This window comes from Planococcus citri, chromosome 2 (genome assembly GCF_950023065.1).
Source record: "Planococcus citri chromosome 2, ihPlaCitr1.1, whole genome shotgun sequence".
NCBI lineage: Eukaryota > Metazoa > Arthropoda > Insecta > Hemiptera > Pseudococcidae > Planococcus > Planococcus citri.
Genome location: NC_088678.1, coordinates 31370657 through 31397462, shown reverse-complemented (window position 1 = coordinate 31397462; position 26806 = coordinate 31370657). Strand labels below are relative to the sequence as shown.

The window sequence follows — 26806 nt, the reverse complement described above, 5'->3', positions numbered from 1 at the left end:
ACTTTCAAACCAACTCCATCTTGTAGAGTTTTTTACGTAGATCATTTTCCTCACCTCAAATACCTATGTCTTCGATCAAAATTTCGAGTAAATTGCATTTAAATACACAAAAAAACGAAAAAAAACGGAGGTTTTCAAGAGTTTTACAACTTTGAGCTTTCGTAACTTTTTAGCCAAATTTTTGTAAAAAATGATGGCTATTGCGGTAGGCCCAACTTTGGATAAAAAGGTCGGGGGTCAAAAATTTTGATAGTTCTCGATGTTTTGAGCTCAAACTAGACGATTCCCGGCGTGTCAGTTTTTATATATATATATTTGCTTGCGACCAGACATGTCAACTATGCTTGGCATATATGCAGAAAAGTGAACAAAATTTTAAAATTGGTATAATTTCTGTTCTAAATCACTTATTAAAATTTTATTTGCAGATTCAGTCTAATATTTAAAAAATCTATGTTTTGAAAAAGTAATCAGATTTTTAGGCTAAATTTTGAAGAAAATTTTTGAAAATGGAGTCAAAGTAATTTGAATTTTGAGAAAGTTAAGACACCAAAAGAAAGCTTAAACAGCATAAAAAATTTTGATGTTTTTAAATTTTCCATAGGCCAATAAAATTCTGAAAAATTTCAAGTCAAATTTGTTGTCGTGTACACTCAGGATCGATGTATTTGCATACATCTCCACCAGCACATCACATTCTACTCACTACAAATTGACTGTAGACCCTGCGTTCGTCCTCGCACCTTGATTTCTAAGCCATGCGCCCTCTGGTGGAAGTTTCTGAAAACTCATAGTTGACTTGTATAGTAAAATTAACCCATGACTTGTCAACTATAGTTGAGAAGTTGGTCAGTCCACTTGTATAGTAAAATTAACCCACTCAATAGTTGACATGTCTGGATACTAATACCTATATATATACATGTAAAAACCATACATTACGAGATCCGTTTTATATAAAATCGGGCATTGCGAGATCCTGAGATCCTTTTGCCGGATCTCGCAAGTTCTTTCATATGCCACGGTACTCGCGAGATCCGGAGGACCCTGTACACCCATTTTCAGCCGGATCTCGTTTTACCTATTATTTATATACTTATATACAATTTTTGAAAATAGATAAACGACGCATCTTGCGAGATCCACCCCCAAATCACGTTCGGGCCGTTAGTGGATCTCAGTTTATGCGGATCGCGAAATTGATGGCGGCAATGCATAGAAAGGCACTGATTACACACTGGAACGTGCGTTCGAACGAAGTTGTAGGGTTATTATTTGAGTTTTTAGCATTTTTCGAAATTTTTTGGGGTGGATCTCGTAATGCCTGTGTATAGGTATTAGTATCCAGACATGTCAACTATTGAATGGGTTAATTTTACTATACAAGTGGACTGACCAACTTCTCAACTATAGTTGACAAGTCATGGGTTAATTTTACTATACAAGTCAACTATGAGTTTTCAGAAACTTCCACCAAAGGGCGCATGGCTTAGAAATCAAGGTGCAAGGACGAACGCAGGCTCTAAAGTCAATTTGTAGTGAGTAGAATGTGATGTGATGGTGGAGATGTATGCAAATACATCGATCCTGAGTGTACACGACAACAAATTTGACTTGCAATTTTTCAGTATTTTATTGGCCTATGGAAAATTTAAAAACATCAAAAATTTTTATGCTGTTTAAGCTTTCTTTTGATGTCTTAACTTTCTAAAAATTCAAATTACTTTGACTCTATTTTCAAAAATTTTCTTCAAAATTTAGCCTAAAAATCTGATTACCTTTTTCAAAACATACATTTTTTTAATATTAGACTGAATGTGCAAATAAAATTTTAATAAGTGATTTAGAACAGAAATTATACCAATTTTAAAATTTTGTTCACTTTTCTGCATATATGCCAAGCATAGTTGACATGTCTGGTCGCAAGCAAATATATATGTCGGATCTCGCAATGTACTCTAAGACAGTATATGAATAGTCGTTCGACGGTATTCTGGCATCCAGAGTATATATATATAAACCTTATATAAGGAAACCTGAATTTTCGGGAATAGTCGTATCGTGATCCCAGACCCTCAAAACGTAAAGAAAAGTCACTCCCCGACCCAACTTCCACCATCGCAACAAATACAGTACTCCACTTTTCTTAAGAAAAGTCGGTAATAAAATCACAATGTTTTAGAGTTTTTTGCGCTAAACTTGAAAAAATTGATGAATTTTTCATTTTTATTCATATTCTGAACTTTATCTGGATTTGAAGAGTCTTTGAATACTTTGAAGGCTACGACTGATAAGGTATTTTACGTAATACACACTCGTAATCTCATCATTACACCTCTGTCGCTAGATGCAAAATGTACGTCATTATGAGCGACCTAATGTCGGGTCAAACACGTACATAATGAGCGTATTATATCCCTAGTGTTATGTGGCAAAGCCGCGAAACTCGCCATTACGTACGACGTACGTGTTACGTTTGGACATAATTTAACAAATTTAACCAGTGAAGTTTGGTCACTCATAGACGCACATTTTTTGCATCTAAACAACAGAAGTGTAAAATGGTGAGGTTACAAGTGTTTATTATGTAAAGCACCTTACAGTCTTACACTACGCGATTAATAAAGTGTGTGATTATGAACGAGTGCAAAGTTACAGCGCTGGTACTTTATTAATCTAGTAATGTAATGTACTATTACTTTTGAAAAAGTGGGCAATATGTTTTGAAATTTCACAGAAATAGATTTAAAATGGTTCATTTGCAGGTTCGTTATTGTTACACAGTTGAATAAATAATACCAAGAAGTGTGGGTAGGTATACATATATGTAGGTACACGCATTTGGACAATTTAATTTTTAAAAAATTCAAAAAAAATTTCCCTAACCTTAACCCTTGACCTGAAAAAAATTATGGTAATTTTTTTGGAACCCATAACCAAAAACCCAAATTTAGGAACTCGTTTTTTCTTGTTTTTTTTTTTTTTTTTTTGAATTGATAATGGGGAAAACTACGAGACTTTGAAATATCTGGAGCTTTGTAGGTACGTAACGTACAATTGCCATTTTTTCAAAAAAAAAAAAAAAAATAGTCAATATCATTACAGCCAGCCCAAGAAATTGAAGACGTCATAACAAAAAGGGGTATATATGACACATATGTCCTTTTTGAGACGAATCCATATTGTTATTCTTCAGACCTTCCTCTATCATATGAGACCACCCCCACTTCACAAAGTCGAAAAACCAGTGAGATATCGCCATTTTAAAACTGCGAAGTCGATTGAAAATTTACTTTTTCAGAGATAATGGGTTACTCATGGTCGATTTTGTGTTGTCAACCATTATTTACCTGGTTTGAATCCAAAAATTTGCTCAAAAACATTTTTAAATCAATAAAAAAAATTGGCCAAAAAAACTTGTCTTTTTTGTTGTTTTTTTTTTTACTCAACATATCGATCTTTTTTCAGAGATAATGGGTTACTCAAGGTCGATTTTGTGTTATCAACCATTATTTACCTGGTTTAAATCCACAAATTTGCTCAAAAACATTTTTAAATCAAAAAAAAAATTGGCCAATTTTTCGCTTCAAAAAGGACATATAATTTGAAATGTTTGAGCGCTTACTGCTAACACACAGTTTCCTCCAGACCGATGGTGCATAGCATTTCATATAGTTAGATAGTGGGAAAATCAGATAAAATCGTCACCATGTTCAAATATGCACATTTCTAAACTTCACAAGCACTCAAACTTTCAAACAGTTATTTCTCAAAATACAACTTTCACACATATGTCCTTTTTGCTATGACGTCTTCAATTGATTTTTGTTCTAGTTTTGACTCAATTACTCGTCCCTTTTCAACTGTTTTGTGGAATTTTCTCACTGGATTGGCGAATTTTGATTTCTTCAAAGTTCCTTTAGGCCTATGCTCTATATTCAAGACTTGAAGTTGAACACAGGGCACATCTAATCGAAAAAATTATAATCACAAAGGTTGTTCAACATCATGTCAAGTATACTAGTAGAATACAGGGGTTTCAAATGCTAACTACCTACTTTCGCTTACCTACTTCCTTTCAACTTGAGTAGGTAAATGAAAGTAAGAAATTAGCATCAAAACTTTTGCATTTACACGAGCCCTATGCTTGGAGTAAAGCAAAAAATAAATAAAAATTCTCTAAAAATCAAAATTCGTCAATTTAAATCAGCTCAAAAGTGACAAGTTATCTCTTTTTAGATTTTTGGCGAACGTTTGAAAAATCAAAATTGACTGTTTTTGGTGATTTTTGCTTTTTTAAAAAAAAGTACGTACTTGATCTGAGTGAGTTCAGAGTTGATCAGTAAACGAACCGATTTTGGAAGAGACACTTCAAGAGTAAAGAGTGGTTTTTTGACCAGCCTTTCTTCATGATAAATATATCCAAAAAATCAAAAGCGTCCCATTTGCGAGGAAATTTTCGAAATTTGCGCGGATCGCTGTATTTCGTCCAGAACTCTCCATGAAAGCGAATTCTGCCATTTTCAGCCATTCTGGAGCCTCCAGCGCGATTTTTCAATTTCTCCAGAATTTTGAATGCTCCAGAAGGCGTGAATATGAAGATTGGGCAGTTAAAAATCGAGTTGTGTGTTATACTCGACCTGTTTAACGAATTTATTCACATTTGAGCCGATTGTGGATGTGACACCTAAAGAGCGGTTTTTTGGCCAGCTTTATTCATAATAAAACTATCTAAAAAATCAAAAGTTTCCTGTTTGAGAGGAAATTTTGAGAATTGGCACGAACCGCTGTATAGAGTTCAGAACCACCCTCCCCCTCCTCAGTTCGAATTTCACTGTTTCGAATCGTTTTTGGAAACAGGGTGATTTTCCGAATTATTATGTCATACAATGACCATACCATCATATTAAAAGCAGGACAAACTCAGAAAATCACACTGGACGCTGCGAAAAGAGCTCGAAGCAGCGAAATTCGGTCAGGAGGGCTGATTCTGAACTCGATAACAGCGATTAGTGCCAATTTCCAAAATTTCCTCGCAAACGGTAAACGTATAATTTTTTAGATATTTTTACTATGAAAAAAGCTGGTCAAAAAACCACTCTTGAGGTGTCCCTCCCAAAAATATTTGGATTTGAGGAATAAATATCAGTTTTAGGACTTATTTTGATCATTTTTACTGATCATAGTACGAACTTTTTTTTTTTTTTAAACACGAATCACCAGAAACAGTTGATTTTTAATTTTTAAACATTCGCCAAAAATCAAAAAATCAAGTTGGGCAGCTGAAAATTTGGTTCTGGGGGTTTTAGACTGTGCTCTTTCCAAAAATCGCGATCCTGTTCAAATCGGAGGGTGACACCTCAAGAGTTTCCCTTGTCAGTTTATCACATCGAAAAATTTTCGGATACTTACTAGCAAGTAGCAATGACCTTACTGAATTCCCAACAATCAAATTTAAAAAAAAATAACATACCTATTTGAAAGTACATATTCGAATATTTAAATCATATTATTAGTTTCGAATACAGAATTCGGATTGCAAATAATATCTCGCTTGACGTTTTTGAAAAAAGTTTCATTATTTGTCCCTAAACCTACCTCTTGTAATCGCTTTTTGGTTTTCATCGCTGCTATGGTACTCGAACTGCTGCGCCTTGTGTGCAAGCATCCGAGAACTTTTTTAATTTTTTAATTTTTTTAAATAGGTAATGGGGAAGACTACGAGACTTCGAGTTATCTGAAGCTTTTGTAGGTACAATAGCCATTTGCGTGGGTGAAAACTATTTTTATGCTTTTAAAATTTTAATATCGGAAATATTTTTTTCAGGATGTTAATAATTTTGGTTTAAAAAAAGAGAACAGGTTCACGAGAGGGCGAAAGCTCTTGAAAATTTGTCTTTCGAGGGGTGTAAACAACTTTTGTCGTAATCATTTTTTTTATTACACGAGCCCTACAGTTAGAATAAAATCAAAAACAAATTCTAAAAAAATAAAAATTCATCGATTTTGGGGTAAATTTCACAAAACAGTTCAAAAGTGAAGAGTTTTCTCTTAATTTGAGGGGGGACGGGGGGTCAATTTCACTCCAATTACCAATATAAACACAGAATCCCTATTATAATGTTGACTCCAAGATCCACCCCCCCTCCCCAGAAAAATATTTTTTTGAAAAAATGCTTCAAAATGCTCAATGATAGTGTAGTGATGAATTCGTCTGCCAAATTACAGCTTCATTTGTTCAGTACAACCCAAGAAATTTATTTTTAAAGTTCCAACGCAGATTTCAGATTGTAAAATAAAGCCTACTACAGCTCATACACTGTGCCTGCATATTTCTCGTTTCGATGAAAAACTGACAAAAAATGTGTTTCTTGGCTGTATTTTGGGCTCAAATCGTCAGAATAAGGTGAAATTTTGTATGTGATCGCACCCAAAGATTATTGATGCGCCTGTGAACAGTTTTTTTCAAAAAAATTGTTTTAGTGGGAGAAGGCTGAATTTGGGGGTTAATTTTATGATAGGGATGCGGGGTTGATTTTTTGGATGCAATAGAATCGAAATTTGAGTTCAGCGACCTCAAATTAAGGTAAAACCCATCTTTAACTGATTATCTCGGCGTATCTTACCCAAAAATAATAAAATTTTGATTTTTTCAAAATTCATTTTTGCCTTATTTTAAGAAAACGACTGATTTAATCGAAAAAATGATATAATGACAAAAGTTGTCTAGAATGCTGAGTACTAGCGGGATAAGTGAGTTTCGAACGTTAATTTCCTACTTTTTTTACCTACCCAAGCTGATAGGAAGGAGGTAGACGAAAGTACATAATCATAATTTGAAACCCCTGTATTCCGCTTAGATAATATATTACCAATGTGAATCTAGCACTCTCATCATAAATTTTACTCTCAAACCTACCCATCGCCCCACTTGTTATTGAAAAAAAAAAAAACAGCAGTACCTAATCGAATCCAAATTTATGTTCAGTGAGTTCATATTACTTACTTGGAGTTTTTCATGTTTTAATTTATATTGAGGTGTTTCCTCTAAATGGACGAATTTTGATTTTTTTTTTCAGAGTTGGGTATTTTATTTATTTCTTCATTTTGAGCATACAGTACCTACCTACTCTTTTGATTTGAAGTTGATAGGCGAGGTTTAACAATGTTATAAAATAATTATTTATTTTAATTAGGTAGGTACTTCCAGTAAAATTATTACTCTCCGAATTGTTTCAGTGTTTCATGCACATACCTACAATAAACATTTCAGTAGGCTACATCGATTATGATTCGCTTATTCATTTAGCGCCAAACAGCACAATGGTTACCAGTATTATAAAAGAATGTTTTCTTCGTCATGTGAATATCCTGTTCTAAAAGTAGCGGACAACTACCTTCAAGGACACTCAATCAGCTGGGTAAGGGAATTTAGACATTGGTATTTTTGTACTTGCCTATACCGCGAGCAGTGCTGTGAGAACGAACCATGTATTTTACAGACGTCTCAGGACAGTGAGTTCAAAACGATCCCAACATGGCTGACTCCCATATATGACGTCACTATCACTTTTTATGATAAGGACTTGTAAAATTTACGCGATTCGCATTCTGAATCTGAATCTGATTTCAACTTTGCTTTTTGAAAATCGAGATTCAACTTTCAAGACACATTTCCATATTCTTCATATGAATTTAATCTATTTTCACGAAGGATTTATGAAACTGTAGATACAACAGACTTCAAAGGTCTATACACTGTATACTTTTCACAGCTATCATCTCAAACTTCAAAGTAATATCCCTGTCACTTCGATTTTACCACCAACTCGAGTAACCATATTCTTCAGTACATATTTTTCTTTATTCATTTTGCAGCTTTTTATCCTTTGATTGGCTTTGATTGATAAGTACATATGTATGACAGTGGGATCAAAATAGATAATCGCATCAACTCAACTTTGAACTTAATGCATACAAAATACATAAATATCAATCATGTTATGTTACTCAATTTTTATTTGTTATGAAGATTTTCATGTAGAACTACTGAACTGCAGGGCCTATTCTAAGGCGCAGCTCCGCACATTTTGCGCAGTTCCAAAAAAAATGTGTGTAGTTCCGAATTAGTTTGCGCAGTTCCAAAAATTTGGCTACATACATTTTTCCATTTATTTATTTAAAACAAATTTTGAACAAACACAAAAGTCATAAAGATAGACAATGAATATGAGAAGTAGAATTTGTGTAGGTTTGGAAAATCAAAAAATTACCGAAAACCATGGATTTTTACTTCTTTGAAATCAAAATTTTCAAAAATTTTTGCCCTCGCTACGCTCGGGCCAAATCACTTTCCCTTTGCATTCTCTTATTCTAAGTTAGGGAGTAGAAAAATTTTCTTCTCACATTATAAATAAGTGCTGTTTCACTTGAAATTCACCAATAGATGGTCTTTTCATTCCTGTCATAACTATCTACCAGAAAGTCCCAATTTTTTGCTAAAATACCAAAAAAAAAGTCCAATTTTTCGTCAAAAATTCGTAAACAATCTGAAAACAATAAACATACAAGGTACACTTCTACTTAATTTTGTCATGAAAAAAATGAAGAATTGTGAATTTTTGAGAGCTTTTGCCCTCGCATTCCTACTTTTGAAAATGTTTCAATTTCCTGAAAACAAAACATTTTGCAGCCATGAAAATTAAGTTTCTGCATCAAAATTGATGTTGTTGTATGTTTCGAATTATCAATTTTTCCCAGCTTTCGCCCTCGCTTCGCTCGGGCTAGATCATTTTTCTTTTCTTTTCTTTTCTCTGACCTAAGTTAGTACAGTAGAATAATTGACTTCTCGCATTAAAAATAGGTACTTAATGTTGTTTTACTTCTAAAAGTTCTGAATAATCATCAATTTTCAAAAGCTTTTGCCCTCGCTTTGCTCGGGCCTTCATTATTCTTTTTGATCGGCCGCATCGTGAGCTATGTTTGCGCAGCTCCAAATTTTCCTTAGAATAGGCCCTGCTGAACTGGAAGGTACTCCGGTACTCGTAATGAATTTAAATTAATTAGATGAGATTGAGATGCTTTCAGAAACTCAGAAAGTTCGAAATGTTCATCAGTTGCGAAATGTTGACTTCACTTCTATAATTTTCAAACATCAAACACAAACAATGGACATTTTCAATTTTTATACTTACTTTCACCAAAAAACTACATTGAGTAGTGGTAGTTATTAGTTGATGAGAAAACTGAGAAGATATTGTACTTAGTTCAACTTCAACAGGTGCAGAGCATACCCAATAATCTGGTAAAACGGCTAAACATTCAGATTCATTGCATTATTCGATTATTCCAATACAAATACCTGCAATACTTATGCGAATCACGTAAATTTTACAAGTTCTTATCATAAACAGTGATAGTGACGTCATATATGGGAGTCAGCCATGTTGGGATCGTTTTGAACTCACTGTCCTGAGACGTCTGTTTGATTTTTTACGTATTGGGAATCGAAGCGTGCCGTCACAATGACGTCAAAGCACATTTTTACCGTGTTTACACGATCTCATTTGGTCCCAAACAAAAAGTAGTCCCATAAGAAACCATGTAAAAATGGTATGCTTGTCGTTCAAATTTCTCAATGAATAAGACACTTATTGATAAAAAACTTATTTAAAACAAAAATTCAGACTTTCTAACATATCATATTAAAAAACGAACTTTTTTTAACACAAAATTTCAGAAAAAATTGAAATTGAAAAGTAGCAAATTTACATGCAATCTTATGGAACGCTTCCGCAGGTTGGGACCAAATGAGATTGGGGTCCACACCATCCAACATGTATGACAACATGCATGTTGTCATACATGTTGCAGCATCTGGATGCTATGATTGCTCTTCATACCAGGTATGAAAACTAATTAGGTTGGTTGGCTGCATGTTTGACGGGGTTGCTTTTGTCATATTAGTGGTTTTTTTTTTAAACAAAACAGCTCAGGTATGAATGAAACGCGAATAGATTCGGCAGTGGTTGTTATTGTGTATAAGGGTAGGTGACCCGAGTGAAGGAAGAAGACGCGACATCGCATTTCTAAAGACTGGAAACTATGTAGTCTAATGCAGTACAATACACTATAATGTAAGATTGACCTTCGAAAATGCAAAAAATTTATCTTTTCACGATTTTTTCCGCTTAAAGTCTTCAAAGGTCGAATTTTTTTCTCGCAATATTTCAAAAAAAAAGACTGACTACATGTAGGTACAACATCAACTCGCATTTAGACTAAAATCGTCTAATTTTCCATGTTTTATGCGTACGAGGTTTTTCAAATTGAATCGCACGCTTCCCCTTTTATGAAGCAGAAGAAAAATAGGGCTGTCTTTTAGAAGTCACGCCGTATCACTTTTTAAAACTGTGGGTGCCACTGATCTCAATATGTGAGCTGAAATTCGACTCAAAGGAAAAGTAGGTTACCCACATCTAAGAACCAAATTTCGAGCAGTTTAAGTGAATTTTTTGATTCTTGAAAATGGTGAAAGTAGTTTAGAATTAGCGTAGATATCAATTTTCTGCAAAAGGAGTAACTACCGTAAACTGGGGTAACATTGAAGGATTTTTCAAAATTTTTTATGTTTATGTAGAGGTATGAATGGCGGAGATAAGGGAAATGTGTGTGGTGTTTTTGATAAAGCTATGTCAGCACTACGTTTTGGCGGTTACAGAAGTTGCCTACCTTTTTCCTGTCAAGCGCAAGTGCCAAAAGAAGTGCCCTTCAAAGTTACCCAGCATTTGGGGTAACTTTGTAGGCCCCTCGAAATGTGCTTCGCTCAAGGTCAAAAATTATCAAAAACATGAATATTCACTTCTTGGTCACTTTATACGCGCCAAGCACCTACAAAATGATCCATATTCACAATTGAATTTATGAAAGAGTGCTTCAAAATGATAATTTGAAATTTTTCTATGTTTCAGTCGTTTTTCATGCATTTTGACCAATTTGACCGAATTTCATGATTTTTCAATGATTTTAGAGCTGTTTTTCAAGTTTTCACATCATTTTTAATAAGTTTTCAAGCATTTTCATGCATTTTGGCTAATTTTACTGAAATTTCATGTTTTTTTTTATTGCCTTCAAAGTTACCCCAGTTTGAATATTATTTTTTCACTCCTCAGGGAAGAACTTTGGCTCATGAACAAATGCGCTAATTGATAGTCGGGAGGTGTACCAACACATCTATAATGTCACTTGACTCATTATTTGAAAATTCAAAATTCCAGACACCAAGCTTTTCACGTTAATTAAAATTGATTAAAACACCACTTTTTTTAACTTGCTTTTTTACTCGTGTTAGAACCACTAGTTGAAAATGATAAAATAGGAAAAATAACTGCCGAAGTGTACTCTATCCATTCCCGGTGTCAGAATTGCTCCATACTTCATAGTTCCACCGCCATGGACCATGGAGCATAATGTGATGGAAAACCGCACCCTCCAATGTTACCCGGCGATTTCAATGTTACCCCAGTTTACGGTAAGTAAATATATGCGGAGCTGAAAATCTGAAAATCGGTTTGTATGCCACAGCCAACCTTCCCAATTGATTGCCAACTTTTTCGAGTCGATCTCGAGCTTCCAGCTAAAGATGGATTTTGTACAGGTATTTTAAATCACTATTTAGGCACCTGATAATGTAATCCTGTCAGAAGTTTGATATTCCGAATTGATGCCCGCGCTTGCCAGAGCGATGATGAAATTTTGTAAAAAAAATCAATTTCACATAAATGTACCAAAATAATCTGGTTTTTCACGACCTGGATTATTAATTTTCCAACGCTTTTAACCATCTCCCTGCTCAGGTCCATTTTATGGTTACTGTTTGAACGAAATTGCGTGAAAAATTTAGAAAATTCCTCTCAACAATTAACCAAGTTATAATTAGGCTACTTCAGTGTTTCAACTAGAAAAATTACAAGACAAGTAGGAATTTTTGTAAGGGATAGTTCAACAGTACTGCATTCGTTTAAAATACTTACTTGTTAGTTGTATCCCGAAAAATTTTCAACCAAGTTGATTTTACAAGTATAGGTATTAGGGTAAATTTTAAACTAGGAAGTTTAATCAACACGTGATAAATTGCAAGAAGTTGTTTTTTCATTCTACGAGCAAATACTTAGTTACCTACATTAATTAAAAAAACGTTTATGTTTCTATGTGCAACCTTATCGCGCATAGGTATCGATATTTTCTTTACATTTCATTAAATTTTCAGTAAAATGAGTCCAATATGTTAGCGCATTTTTGCGTATTTAAAGACTAAACGCATATTTCACATAGGTACGAGTTTACGTAGTATCTTGCCGTTTTTTTCTTTTTTTCCCCAAGGTTCTTCTCGTTCCGTAAACTAGAAATTTTCAAAATCTTTTGTCCTCGCTTGGTTTGCGCTAATTTGCTCACAATTTTTGAATTATGTTAGAATTTTTCAGAAAATTAGTCTTGAAATTTGAAACTGCTGCTACTGTAAAAATCGATTTCTCGTTGAGAATGCTTTACCCGATTTGTTTTTCATTAGCTTTTGAAAGAAAAGTTTACTTGGGAGATTCCAAAAACATGACGAAATCAATAGAAGAATTCAAATTTGTAGCAAAAACCTCTCCCTCTCGTTATTTTCAAATTAAGATTACAAAATGACGTTTTTTGATACTTACCCATAATTATTGTTTTCATACATTATTGCAGAGAATACATACCTATTATAAATGCGCATTTTTTTTGCATTTTTTAGCGCATACATATCCGGTTCATATAAGAGATTCACACGAATTGGTTTTCGTGGCCAAGTTAAGCATTATTTTCCCACTACCCAAAAGCGGTCACTCGGATAGCAAAGAGTGTCCTAGAAAGCCGAATTTTGGTATACCTACGTCCTACGTGTATAGGTATATCCGCTTCGCGTCGGCGAAAACTTTTGAACATTATTGCTTTTTATGTACCTACTTACAGATGTGACAAAAATTCTAATTTTAATGCATCTACAGGGTAATTAATACATTTTTTTTATGAGGAATGATTAGAGAAATTCAAAGATATTGAAAACTTGAAGTGAAAAAATCATGATTATAGGTTCTAGGCCCCAAACCCACCTTCAATCTCGTCCTTGGGAAGCTGTAATCTATCGACTCACTTTGGTATACCACAATATAAATAAATTGGACTTCTAATTACAAATCTGTTCCTACCTACCGCACTGAAGATCTCTATACCTACATTTATTGGATTATTTCTACCTTATCAAATTACAAAATGGCATCTCTAATAATTATTAGATACCTACATTTTTTCTCAAATAAGTACATATTCAAAACTATCATTTGGATTTCTCTTCTGGGGTGAATTTCCCAGGGCCCAGAGGGCTACTGTCCACTTGTCGCTTGTTAAATCCGCCGCTGGCTGTACAAATTGTGTACAATTAGGGTGAGCGGAAAAAATTCATAGTCTTCGATTTCGCTGAAATTGAAGTAAGTATGTTGGAAATTTTGAGTTGAAATGACCCCAAAAAACTTTCCAGCCCTCAAAGTGCCCCCACGGTGGAGCGGTAGCCCCCTAAACAAGGGTCATTTTGGAGGAAAAAACGCTGTTTTTTGAATTTAAAAGCACTAGTCCCTAATTTTTTCGAAACCAGGTAGCACTTAAAAGTGCGATTTGAGATGACAAATCGAATAGCGTAATTGGTTTTCTGATTACCCCCCTCCCCCACAAGCGCTTGAAAATTCGCGAATCGGCGTGTTTTTGCTATTTTGATTGAAAATACGTTCGATTTGGGCGTCGAACGCAATTTTATGACTTGATTATTACTTTTCATATTGAAACAACCCGGGGAAAAAAGTTCAAACTCATGATCACGTATGGTGGATGAACTCGAGCGTACATGATCATACATAAACCGAAGTTTCCGTACATGCTCATGTTAAAAAAATGTCCCTCACATGATCATACATGATCATGTTAGTCATATATATGTATGATCATGTATGACCAAATATGATCATGTACGATTAAGTTTGATTATGTATAATCATACGTGATCGTCATGTATGGCTACGTCTGAACTTTTCCCCTGGGAAGTTAATTTTGCTCTTATTCGAACTCTACCCCTCTCCCCTTCTCGAGAGCGCACTTTCCAACATTTAAAACTCTTCTACCGCCTTAAATATTGTTCCTATAGGAAAAATCAATCAATTGTTCTTTGAACAATTTCCTACATTTTCGGTTATTACAAAAATTTCATTTTCCGTCACTCTTGCGTCCCAAATTCCCAAAAACCATTTCCAAAAAAATTCAAAATCGCCTTTTTATCGTTTTTTCAAAAAAAAAAAATGTACCTTTGAAAACTAAGTAGGTAAGTACCTACTCGTAAGTAGTTTAAAACCCTAAACGTCGCAATGCGCATTATAAGGAACACCTACTTTGGAATTTTAAAAATTTTTTCGAATGAAGACACGCAAATTTTCTATTTACACATGCCTAATATAGACCATTACCGATTATGTATTATAATACCCATATTTAAGCTTTCAGTACAAGTCCAAAGTTGGTGTATCTGCGTTTTTAAAATTTTTCAATTACAGTAATTTTCAAATTCTATTCTATTCATTACACATACAGTAAAAATTTTGTATTGACAAGAGTTTTTTTATACAATGGGCCTAAAGTTGGTTTTCCTTATAATGAACATTGCGAAGGTTAGAGGAACCAACTATATAAGTCGTAAACTAACAGTATTTAGTGTTCACTATGGTGAACATTGCGTATGCCGCGACGCGGACCTTTTCAAACTACTTAGGTATTGTATTTGTCACGTTTGGCGGCTCACTCTGGTCCTTTCTTGGAGTAATAAAACTGTCTGGTATAAACTACATTTTCAAATTCTCAGGAAACAATGTCTTTTTTTTCGGGCAAGCAATGAAATTGAATGACGCGGTCACTGTATGTCGGGTGGTTGGTGGAAATATTTTAGAAGAAAGTATTTCATTTTACTGTATTTCGAGGAGTTGTAACATTCTGCTTGTTTCTTTCGTAACTTAGAGCTACTCTAGCTGAACAAAAAAAAAACCTATGTTTGGGTTTAAAACGAGAGAAAAAAGAGAGAAACTGGAACGAATTGTAGCCAAGAAAGACGTGTTAATTTATTCGTTTAAAATTTGTATTTCTAAAATCTACCCTAACCATGTGTGGCCACTGGCCATCAGACGCGGCGAAAAATGCGTAGCCCATGATCACACATGGTTAATGTCTTGTCTTTGTAAAAAGCAATAAAAATCTGTAGATTTAGCTCGTATCCTGTGAAAAAGGATACAAGGAGCTTAGTTGTATATCGTCCGCTCTATACATACGATGTTGTAAAGTACTCAAATATATGTACTGACAAATTTTCAATTTTGCTTTGGTACATTAATTTGATTTCAAACAGAAAGACTTTTCAAATTTTTTCACTTTTTTGCAAAAAGCAGGACTTTTAAGAAAGCGAGATTTTTTCACAATTATTTTATAAAGAAACAAGATTTTTATGCAGTTCTTGACAAAAAATGAGAATTTTTTCGAAATTTTCCGACAAAAAAAATGACAATTTTCAGAATTTGTTTGGCAAAGTCAACGAAAGGCATTACTTTTTGCGATTTTTGGCGGTAAGAAATACTTACTTTGATGGTAGAATTTTTTAGGGGTCACCAGACCAAGATTCAAGGTGGGTAATGAAGTGCATTTTCAATTTTTGGCGAATTTTTGATGATCAAATTTGATTAAAAATAGGCAAAAATGAAAATTTAAACTAATTGGCCTGAAAATTTGTGATTTAGTTGACATCTGATACCCCCCCCCCCCAATTTAAAAGAGTTTGAAACCTCCATTTTCTGGACTAGTCTGCATTCACAAAACCTAGAAAAATTACTTTCTCAAAATTACTGATCACCGCGGTGTACAGTTGAAAAATAAAATGAATTGAATACAATAGAGATAAAGATGTGTTAGTACCTATCTAGTTAGGTACTCTGTTTTCAAATTCCATTCCCGAATAAATTTGAAAGGAGTTTGAACTGTTTTGAGCAGTTCTGACAAGCGAGGTATCCCATTTGGTGAATTGTTGAGAATCTTTGGGTCAAAAATTAGAGAAAAATCAAAATTTTACAAAACTGACATAGAAAGCTGAAGTTTGGTATACACTATTTTTGACGTGCCAAATCAATTGGAAACAAGTTTTGAGTAGTTCTAGAGCCTCCAGCAGATTTTTTAAACTCAACATTTCTACTAATGAAGACGGAAAGCTGAAATTTACATTGTATAGCGTAACTTTTTGCAACATGTTCAGTCGACTGGCAGTGGTTTCTAACCGTTTGAAGGCTCCAGCCAAAAAATGCCATAAAATTATCCGAATCAATTTTATTAGCGCGTATAAACCTGATTGGTGCTTGTTGGTGACGTGCTAGACTGATTACTTGCGCAACATTTTTCCAAAATGGGTTTCTGCCAGTTTAGAGATAGAGAGTAGAGACGTATCTTTCTCCAGCGAGTTTATGATTAAAAAGTTGAAAAATGTTATGATAAAATCTGGAACTCAGCTAATGCCCTATTTTGACATGCCAAGTTGGCGGTACACATTTCTATAAGCCATTTTGGAGCCTACAACGACTTATCGGAAATTCAATTTTTTGGAAAAAATAAAAAATCTGTCTAATTTTACTCCAACAGTATAAACTCTTTTTTGTGGCCATTAGTGGCCCACTTGACTGATTACTCATTAGTCATTATATTTCCAGAATCCTCTGTATAAAAGGAGAATGTTGCGACAAAGACTCAGTTACAGAATCACGAGGAAAGAGAAAATAAATAGATACTAATGTAAATAAATAAATAAATAAATAAATAAATATTTCTGCTTTCCAGCCTCGTGGGATAACATTTTGTGGGAATTTCAGCAAAAACCTGCTGAAGGTCTCAGAACTGATCAAAACAGTACGAAAGCGTTTCCAATCGATTGCAGAGTTCTAAAAAAAATACACAAATTACATAATAGGTAAGGTCGTTAAGGGAGAGATGCCGCATGGGGAGAGATGCCGCACTTTCAATATCTCAGCTGGTAATTCACCAAAAAAATTTAAAAAAATCAAAAAATATTCCTTACTACCTACTTATTATCCTATCAAGTTTTGGCAGTGTCGCCATTAATAGTTTTCGAAAATTTGCAATTTTTGTAAAAAAAACTTGAAAAAAAAATTTAATTTTTTTCATGTTTTTTGAAAAATTAATTTTTCGGCTCAGAAGCAACATATCGAAATGAAACCTAGATGTATGGAAAGGGTAAGGTTTGTAGATTAATTTTAGGGCATTGTTGAAAATTTTGAGTAAATTTTTCTTTGAAAAAAAATTTTTTTTCAACAACACTGGAAAGAGGAGAGATGCCGCAGTTGACATTGAGGAGAGATGCCGCACCAATTACATTCGTATTTCATATGCTAAAATTACTCAATTTGGGTACATAGTGTTGTGTCGGGATCCTAGAAACAGCTGATATTTGTACTTGCGAATTTTGTATCAAGAAAACAGCAGCTCAAAAAAAGTAGAATTTTGTAATTTGAAAATAGCGGCTCAAAGAGAATAAATACTTCCTTATTTAGTTTAGAATGTTTCAATTTTCAATTTTTTATTTTATTCTTAGGCTCAGCATCTTTCAGTCATGTGTTTTAGTGCTTTATTTCAGGTGCGGCATCTCACCTCAGATGGGAGAGATGCCGCAGGTGCGGCATCTCTCCCCCATAATGTTCTTATGTGTTTTACCTGCGGCATCTCTCCTCAGTTTTTTTTTTGAGGAGAGATGCCGCATTTTTTTGAAAATGGAAGTACTCAAAAAATATGGCCCCAAAAAAAATTTCCTCATAATCTACCAAAGTACTCATGGATACCTTTTGATTGATCTAATCACCATTTCCTGAAGTTGATTAGAAAAAAAATTAATTGAGATCAAAAAACAGTGCGGCATCTCTCCCATAACCACCTTACCTGATTAATTTCTGCTGGGCCCTTCCACGTTAATTCGACCAAGAAGTGGTAAGGGAGGGTCAGTGATTTTTTTGAAATTTTTCCTGTGGAAAAACCTACCGAAGGGATGACCAATGGTGCAAATCGCAGCCCTCTAGCGCTTTTTTGAAGGCTGCTAGGTGGTGTCGAAAGTTTTCAGTGAACTTGAAATATCATCCATTTCAACAGTGGATTACTCGATAACCGCGATACCTACCAACATGGACTTTTTTCCAATAGGAAAGGGACTTTGAAAGGCTTTTTGATGATATCATAAAAATCACTGTTGCCACTTTTTTTTCGTACGAAAAAATAGCTTAAAAAGTTTCAAAACGTAGTTTTCATATTGTTCCAACTCTCAAAAATTCTGAAAAAAATATATTATGGATAACTTTTCATGCTGAACAACATAAATTGAAAAATTGGGATGGCACCATGTCGTAAAGTCAATTTAAAAAATTGAAAGTATTTAAAACATGAAAAAAGTTTTGAGTGGTGAAGTTGACCCATTTGACCCCTATTTTTACATATCCGTTGAAAAAGCTGAAAACCCCCTTTCACTCGATGAAATGAACTCATCACAAGAATATCAAAATTCAAAAAAAAATTAAATTTTCAATTCCAAACATGAAAAAAAGTTTGAATTCATTCTGTTGTCTTATTTTGGCGTATTTCTGACGTATTTCAAGAAAAAGTTGATAAAAATCACACTCGTAGCAAAAAAATTAAAATTCGTTTATTTCTTGAATTTTGATTATTTTGTGATGAGCTTATTTCATCGAGTGAAAGGTTTTTTTCTAACTTTTTCAACGGATATGTAAAAATAGGAGTCAAATGGTTCAAATTCACCACTCAAAACTTTTTTTCATGTTTAAAATAAAAAATCACACTTTTTCACAAACTTACTGTCTGACCATGTACACCTATTGTGTTCCTTGCACACCCTCTTCGTCCACATATTTACTGCTCTTCATCCGTGGAGCGATCTTTTGAGGGTGGGTGTGGGAGGGAAGTTGCAACCTTGTTAAATAGTATCTAGAGTGTGGATAGCAGAAGACAACAACACTTCCACTGGAGTCATTTCAAATCTTTTAAACCTTTATGTTATTTTTCAAGTTTATTATCACATAATTTTCTGATTTTTGCAGATTTATTTTTCGCGAGTTGAATGTTTTTTAATTTTATGTGTGGTTTTTGTTTTTTCATTCAAATTTTTTTTTCCGATCACCAAAAGTACTTTTCAACTGATTTCAAGTGTTTTAAGTGTTTCAAAGAGTATTTGTATTTTTGATGTTATTGTGTACCTATTTTTATTATAATTTAACTAAGTTCTATTTTGTGTGAACTGTGAAGTTATATTTGAGAACTGTTGAATATGGCGCAATTTAATTCAGTATTAACCTCAAGAAATGGAAGATGGTACTACAAAGATGAAGGATATTACTTCGTGCAATATGATAAAGGCCATCATAAGTTATACTTGAAGTGTATAACTGAGCATTGCGACGCCAGAGGTAAGTGTCTAAGTACTTTATGTACACAGTACATACATGCGCATGTTTTTACCTTTACTTTTAGTGTTAGGCTATAATTTTCGGTTTATATCAATTTGACAAAAAAAAATAAAACCAAAAAATGTAGTCCTTACTCCCTTTCCTTCCTTGCGCTCATCTTAAAATCTTGAAAAAATGGAAGTGTTTGAGTAAAAAATGTTGTCTTCTTCAAAAACTATTTGAAAAAAATAGATTCTAAAAAATTTTTAGGGAAATTTTGAAATTTATAATTTTTTTCTCATATTTTTAAGAACATTTTGAAAAACAGACTATCGAATGCTCAAGCATAGCAAGTTTGAAAATTTGAAAAGTGGTAGATAGGTACCTATGTTTTTAATTACATCATTTTACATACCTATCCTACATTTCGCATTTTACAGCTATTTAATGAAAAATGGAAGTGTTTGAGTAAAAAATGTCGTGTTCTCCAAAAATTATTTGGAAAAAATGATTCTAAAAAATTTTTAAGGAAATTTTGAAATTTATAATTCTTTTCTCATATTTTCAAGAACATTTCGAAAAAAAGACTGTCGAATGGCCAAGCATCGCGAGTTTGAACTTTTGATAAGTGGTAGATAGGTATGTTATTAATTATATACCTACCTGTCCTACACTTTGGCATTTTACAGCTTTTTAACAAACTCACAAAAAAATCTCTTGAGGAGTCACACTCCGATTTGAACAGGACCACGATTTTTGGAAAGAGCATAGTCTAAAACCCCTAAAACCAAATTTTCAGCTGCCCAAGTTCATTTTTCGATTTTTGGCGAATTTTTGAAAATTCAAAATTGACTGTTTTTGGCGATTTCTGCTTGTTTTAAAAAACGTACGTACTTGATCAATAAAAATGGTCAAAATAAGTCCCAAAAGTGATATCAATTACCCAAATGCAAATTTCACCATTTCCAGACATTCTGGAGCCTCCAGCGCGATTTTTCAATTTCTCCACAATTTTGAATTTGCTCTAGAAGGTGTGAATATGAAGTTGGGCAGCTAAAAATCGAGTTGTACATTACACTCGACCTGTTTAAGTTTATCCACATTTGAGCCGATTTTGAGAGTGACACCTCAAAAGTGGCTTTTTGACCAGCTTTTTTCAAAATTAAAAAATCCAAAAAATCAACAGATGACCATTTGTGAGGAAATTTTTGAAATTTGCACGAATCGCTGTATTTCTGCAAGAACTAACCCCCGGAGCGCAAATTCTACCATTTCCAGCCGTTTTGGAGCGAAAGTGACACCTCAAAAAATCACTCTTGAGGTGTCACTCTCAATATCGGCTCAAATGTGGATAAACTCGTTAAACAGGTCGAGTTTAATACACAACTCGATTTTTAGCTGTCCAACTGCATATTCACGCCTTCTGCAGCAAATTTAAAATTCTGGAGAAATTGAAAAATCGCGCTAGAGGCTTCAGAATGGCTGGAAATTGTGAAATTTGGATTTGGGGGTTTAGTTTTGGACAAAATACAGCGATTCGCGTGAATTTCAAAAATTGTCACACATACGGGGAACTTTTGATTTTTTTGATTTTTTAATTTTGAAAAAAGCTGGTCAAAAAGCCACTTTTGAGGTGTCACTTTCAAAATCGGCTCAAATGTAGATAAACTCATTAAACAGGTCGAGTGTAATGTACAACTCGATTTTTAGCTGCCCAACTTCATATTCACGCCTTCTGGAGCAAATTCAAAATTGTGAAATTGAAAAATCGCGGTGGAGGCTCCAGAATGGCTGGAAATGGCGAAATTTGGATGGGGGGGGAATAATATCAGTTTTAGGACTTATTTTGAACGTTTTTACTGATTAAGTACGTTCTTTTTTAAAAAAAGCATAAATCGCCAAAAACAGTCAATTTCGAATGTTCAAAAATTCGCCAAAAATCGAAAAATGGACTTGGGCAGCTGAAAATTTGGTTTTGGGAGTTTTAGACTATGCTCTTTCCAATAATCGTGGTTCCGGTCAAATCGGAGAGTGACACCTCAAGAGGTTCCCTTGTCAGATTCAACATAGAGCGATTTTTTGAAAAGAGCAAGTGTGAAACCTGCATATAATCAAAATTTCAGCTGCCAAATTTATTTTTTTATTTTTGTTAGGTAAATGTTTGTAAATCAAAAATCCACCATTTTTGGCAATATGAGTATTTCTTTGGTACATTGTATGCTCATTCAATAACAATGACATAAATTAGTCCTCAAATGATGGAGTATGAACTCAGCTGCACCGAATTCTACCATTCCTAAACGTTCTGGAGCTTCCATGCACGATTTTTGAATTTTTTCTCTATTGACCTGTGTAACGAGTCTATTCACCTTTGAACTGTTTTCAAGCCGAACTTCCTTGTGTAGGATATTCACAAAGGTTACGTAAATCAAAAATCCAAGGGTTTTAATTTCTGTTTGTGGGAAAACTTGGTTTTAGACATGATAGATAGGTATGTACCTACAGTACTTATTCCTGAAATTTTCCAACAAAAAAAAACTCCCAAGAAATAGAGAAATTTTGGTTATTTGAAATTTTTCACCAAGTCACGAGTAACTATTATGCTTGTCAAAAAAATAAACTCCGAGTATGTATCACCTAGAAATGTGCTCACATGTGGATAAATACGTTTGAAAAAGTCGACAATAAGACGATCCACCCTAATCTGCCGTAGGTAGGTACCTACCTACCCAATTTATTGTCAATCTTCTTTCGCACCAAAATTGGGAGAGGGGTGCCCATGGCCCCAAAATTGGGGTTTCAAGAAGTTGGTTGGTTTTGTATTGTTTCTGGCGGCTCACATGTAAAATTGCAGAATCATATTACTGGCAGTATCGTTTTTTTTATGGTGTCGTGACACAAAAACACATTTGAGTGTGTTTTGAGTTTTTGAAGATGACCCACCTGGATGAAAAATTTGAAAAAAAATACCACTTATAGTACTCATGTAGATATTTTTTTGAAAGAAAACAAATTTTGTGTACCAGAATTATGTTTGGAGGTACGGCGGTTTCAAAATTTCTCTTGTAAATATCTCCTACCGGGGGGAGGGGGGGACAAAAGTTTTTGAAAAAAATTCACGTTACTACACTCATGTCTCCTCAATGTATTTCGGGTAAATTCAATATTTTTTATTCAAAACTTGTTTCAAGCATCAAATCCGAGGGGATACCTTCAGAGGTTCCCTTGTTAATTTAAACTCAATTCAAACTACTGCATTTTTTCATGAAATCAACAGCAGTTGAATTATCCTTTGAACTCTGCCTTTACATTATTTGAAAAAAGAATTGAACTTCATCTTATATATTTTCAGCCAAGATAAATGACGATTTGACTGGTGATTTGGTGGTGACACGAGGACATATAGGTGGCAATGGGGTACCTGTTCACCCTCGTGATCCTAGGACACCCGAACAAGTGGCTTTGAAAAGGAGAATTTTACATGGAGCTGAAAATTTACGCGGGAGATCAAAAAAACGATTTTATGACGACTTAATTGAAGGGTAATTACTAATTATCTATTAATAATAAAATCGGTTTATTGTTGAACATTTCAACGTATTCTTTACAAACAAATATTTCAGGGTATCTTCCGAAGTGGCAAAAGAGATGCCATATCCGTCAATTTTTTCTTCAATAAAGAGTCGAGCGCATAGAGCCGGAGAGCGAATGCCTCCAACTATGGAAGATCTTCACGAATTGATAGAGGGATCCCCTGAATATAGGAACACTGTAGATGGAGAGCTGTTCTATTTAGGAGGAAATGCTGAAAACATTGTATTTGTTAGTCCCACCACCTCAGAGTACGTATTTATAAAATTATGCTCATGTATGTATACCCGCTTTTTTTTCAATTTTCATTGGAAGGTAGGGAGCACGAAGGCATTTCAAATTTAAAAATTACATCCTTATTAGTTACCTACTTCCTATTTGCAAACTTAACTGATGTTTATGCAGTGCACTTTACTAAAATTTTGTATTTTCTTCAATTTTTTATGTTCTGTTGTTTACCTATTTTGAAAATCTCCAATTTTTAATTTTTATTAGAAGGTATACCTTTGTTTTTACGTAAGTAGGTAGGTAACTTACCCAGATATTTTCAAATTTTTTTGTTGCATCAAAATTGTTGAGAGAATTTTGAAATTTGTTTGAAAGTTGAAGTGATTTTGATCTCATTTTGAAATTCTAATCCCAAATACATACGAAATATTTCAGAAGCTTTTTTTTTCATATACGAAGGTAAATGTAACCCAGCAAACCTTTGAAGGTCACACTATTATAGCTTCAAAATCATATCAATCAAAAATAGAGAGAATTTCACATTTCTTAAACACCTTAACCTTATTTTTGAAAAATAAGCTGAACTTACAAGAACAATTTCTTTTTGAAAATTGCAATTTTTTGTCCAAAAAAAACACCACACAAAAGTAGAAATACAAATTTGAACAATATACAAAAAACTAATTATAGGTAAATTGCTAAATTTGGAGAAATTTTGCGGAGGCCGCAGAGTTGCTTGAAAGATTTCGAAACTACTTTCTGACGATTGCAGTAACGTTAAACCTTCCCTTACAAATTATCAAATTTATCAGAATCCCTACGTACTTAGCCCTTGATTTTTTCAGTTAAACACCAAACTGGCCACTTTAGAATAGGTGGCCTACATTTATGCATTTTATTTCAGAAGGTGTATGGAAATTTTGTTTGAAACATTGAGGACACCCATTGCATTTACAATATGTAAATTGTCATTTAAGCGACTTGGTAAAGTGTGGTAGGGTGGGGTGGGGTATGAGAAGAGAAACATGCGAGCGGCAAATTTTCAATAATGGTTAAACCTACGCATCTCAAAAAAAAATTTTAAAAATACCTATACATAAATGCATACCAACCTATATTAATTTAATTATCAACAATATTTTTACATATCAACTTTTTTTATTTACCTACCAACCTACCTACCTATACCTATGTATTTTTATTTGTATAGACTCCTGAATATGCCGGGCATTACGTACACCATGGACGGTACGTTTAAAGTTTGTCCAAAAAAACCGAAAATCTACCAGTTATTTACTATTGGGGCAATGTTCAATAATACAGTGAGTTACCTATTTAAATAATTGTGTAGATTAAGTTAAGGAGGTACCTACTAACCTGAGTGAATTTTTGAAAGTGTAGGATTTGGCGAAAACATTCAAAACTCTCATCTACACTCATAGTACGGGTACCAAGTCAGTCTATCGTTTCAAAATCGCAAAAGAGTGCAACCCAAAAGATATAGAATTTTCGCGATATTCCCTCGAAAGGGGACCATTTCCCGACCCCGAAACCACCATTACATTTTTGAGATCGAATTGCAAAACCGATTCAGGGGTTCCCAAAGTAGTGAAAATTGAGCACCTCTGTTGTCATCTGTTTCAGCCAATAAATCCTGACGAAATGGGACTAGGGAGCTGGTTGTGGTCTCAAATAACTACGAGCGTCTCCAGCTCTCGAATGAGCATCCAATGAAAACGCTCTATTTCATAGCCAATAGAAACGTTTTCTTGTTATCACACTTTCGCATAGAAATTACCATCGACCTTGTAAATAATATCGTTAGTGAACATAAAGCGAACTGAATTAAGCTGCAAGGTCGATGGAAATTACAATGATTTTCTCTGTTTTTTTCTTCATCAATATGTCTCGTAACTCCAAAATCGTACAAATGATATCTAAATACAGAAATTTATTATTTTTAATATACATATTTTCAACTTCATCGTAATAACGTACGTCATACGGTCATACCTAGGAAAAATTGAAGCTGTCTTGTTCTCAAAAGTTGGATGTAGCTGTTGGGTTATTCTCCAAACACTGTGATGAGTATTCTGCTGAGGAAATGGAGGTAATGAATAAAAAGATGGATGTTTCTCTAGACGTGTTGAGAAGAAAAAAACGAAAAATTGTGCCAACTGAAAACAGAGAACTTGTAAACAAAAACGTTGAAAACCAGAAACGTTTTGATTTTCCGAAGAAAAAGAGGTCAAAAGCAACCTCTCATTTCAAAACACCAACGCTTAGTAAGCAGAGTAACATTTCTCAGGTAATGGACAATGGTAATGAACAGCGTCGGCACAACGAGAGATTTTCTTAATATTACGACGTCTAGTAATAAGTAATGATCGTTTTATATGGAAAATGAGATTTTGTTGGAATGTTTTATTAATAACCTAATCGAAAAATTATGTACTAGATACGACCATATCAACCATATGACGTAAGTTACATTATTATGTTGAAGTTGAAAATATATTTAAAATGATAAATTTCTGTAGGTATTCAGATATCATTTACTGTACAATTTCTGAGTTACGACTTACGACTACGAGACATTGATGAAGAAAAAAACAGAGAAAATCATTGTAATTTGTATGCGAAAATGCGAGAGTGTGATAACAAGAAAACGTTTCTATTGGCTATGAAATAGAGCGTTTTCATTGGGTGCTCATTCGAGAGCTGGAGACGCTCGTAAGATCACTCTTGAAATATCTACCCACGACCTTTCTCATTGAGTGATACTCAACATTTCAGTGGTTCCCAATGTTGAACTTTTAAATTTAAAGTTTCTCAAGTAACGCATTCATACAAATATTGTCGGTAAATAAATTTTGCAATTGAAAAGTATTTCTAATAAAAAAGTAGCGGAATTTCATGACGATTTCAAAAATGTGTCATTTTTAATTTTAGCATCGATAGGGGTTGTGATAAGGGGGGTGGAATGTCAAAAAATGCGATGTAGCAAAATTTCATTTGAATCTGAATTTGCAGTTTTGAGCATTTGAGCCGTTGACTTCAACCGAACTTGAGATTGTTGAGATTGTTCTCGATACATGCCGCCACCATCCACTTCCCCTCGCCCCACCCCCTCACAAAAGCTGGAGAAATGCGCTCTTGAACCGGAAATTTGTTTTCCAATGAGGTTATGCTGTGACATTGTTGACTCCAAATGAACTTTTAAGATAGTCCACTATGTATGTAGCCACAATCTACGTCCCCCTGCCCTCCCCTCCCTGCCCCTTCCCTCTAAAGCTTTAATATCCACTCTTCGACCTGAAATTGCTTTTCTTATGAAGTTATGTTGTTAAATTGTGCACTCCAAGTGAACTTTGAAAGATTCATTATGCGTGTAGTCACAATCCACCCCCTCCCCATCTAGCTACGCT

At 34.2% G+C, this 26806-nt stretch overlaps 1 protein-coding gene across 2 annotated transcripts in view; it reads left to right on the top strand.

The window, feature by feature from the left end:
* The first annotated feature begins 1864 nt into the window (after positions 1 to 1864).
* The window catches only part of LOC135835409 (uncharacterized), a 32773-nt gene continuing 7831 nt past the window's right edge, over positions 1865 to 26806 (top strand). Inside the window, exons 1-5 of one of the 2 annotated variants that reach the window (XM_065349647.1) lie at positions 1865 to 7421; positions 11351 to 11530; positions 22912 to 23101; positions 23183 to 23401; positions 24589 to 24700. In XM_065349647.1, coding sequence (XP_065205719.1) covers positions 11494 to 11530; positions 22912 to 23101; positions 23183 to 23401; positions 24589 to 24700 — 558 coding nt within the window. In that variant the 5' untranslated portion in view covers positions 1865 to 7421; positions 11351 to 11493. Of the gene's footprint in view, positions 7422 to 11350; positions 11531 to 19076; positions 19581 to 22911; positions 23102 to 23182; positions 23402 to 24588; positions 24701 to 26806 lie in introns of those variants that run through there. The other variant, XM_065349646.1, reaches the window with a different exon arrangement.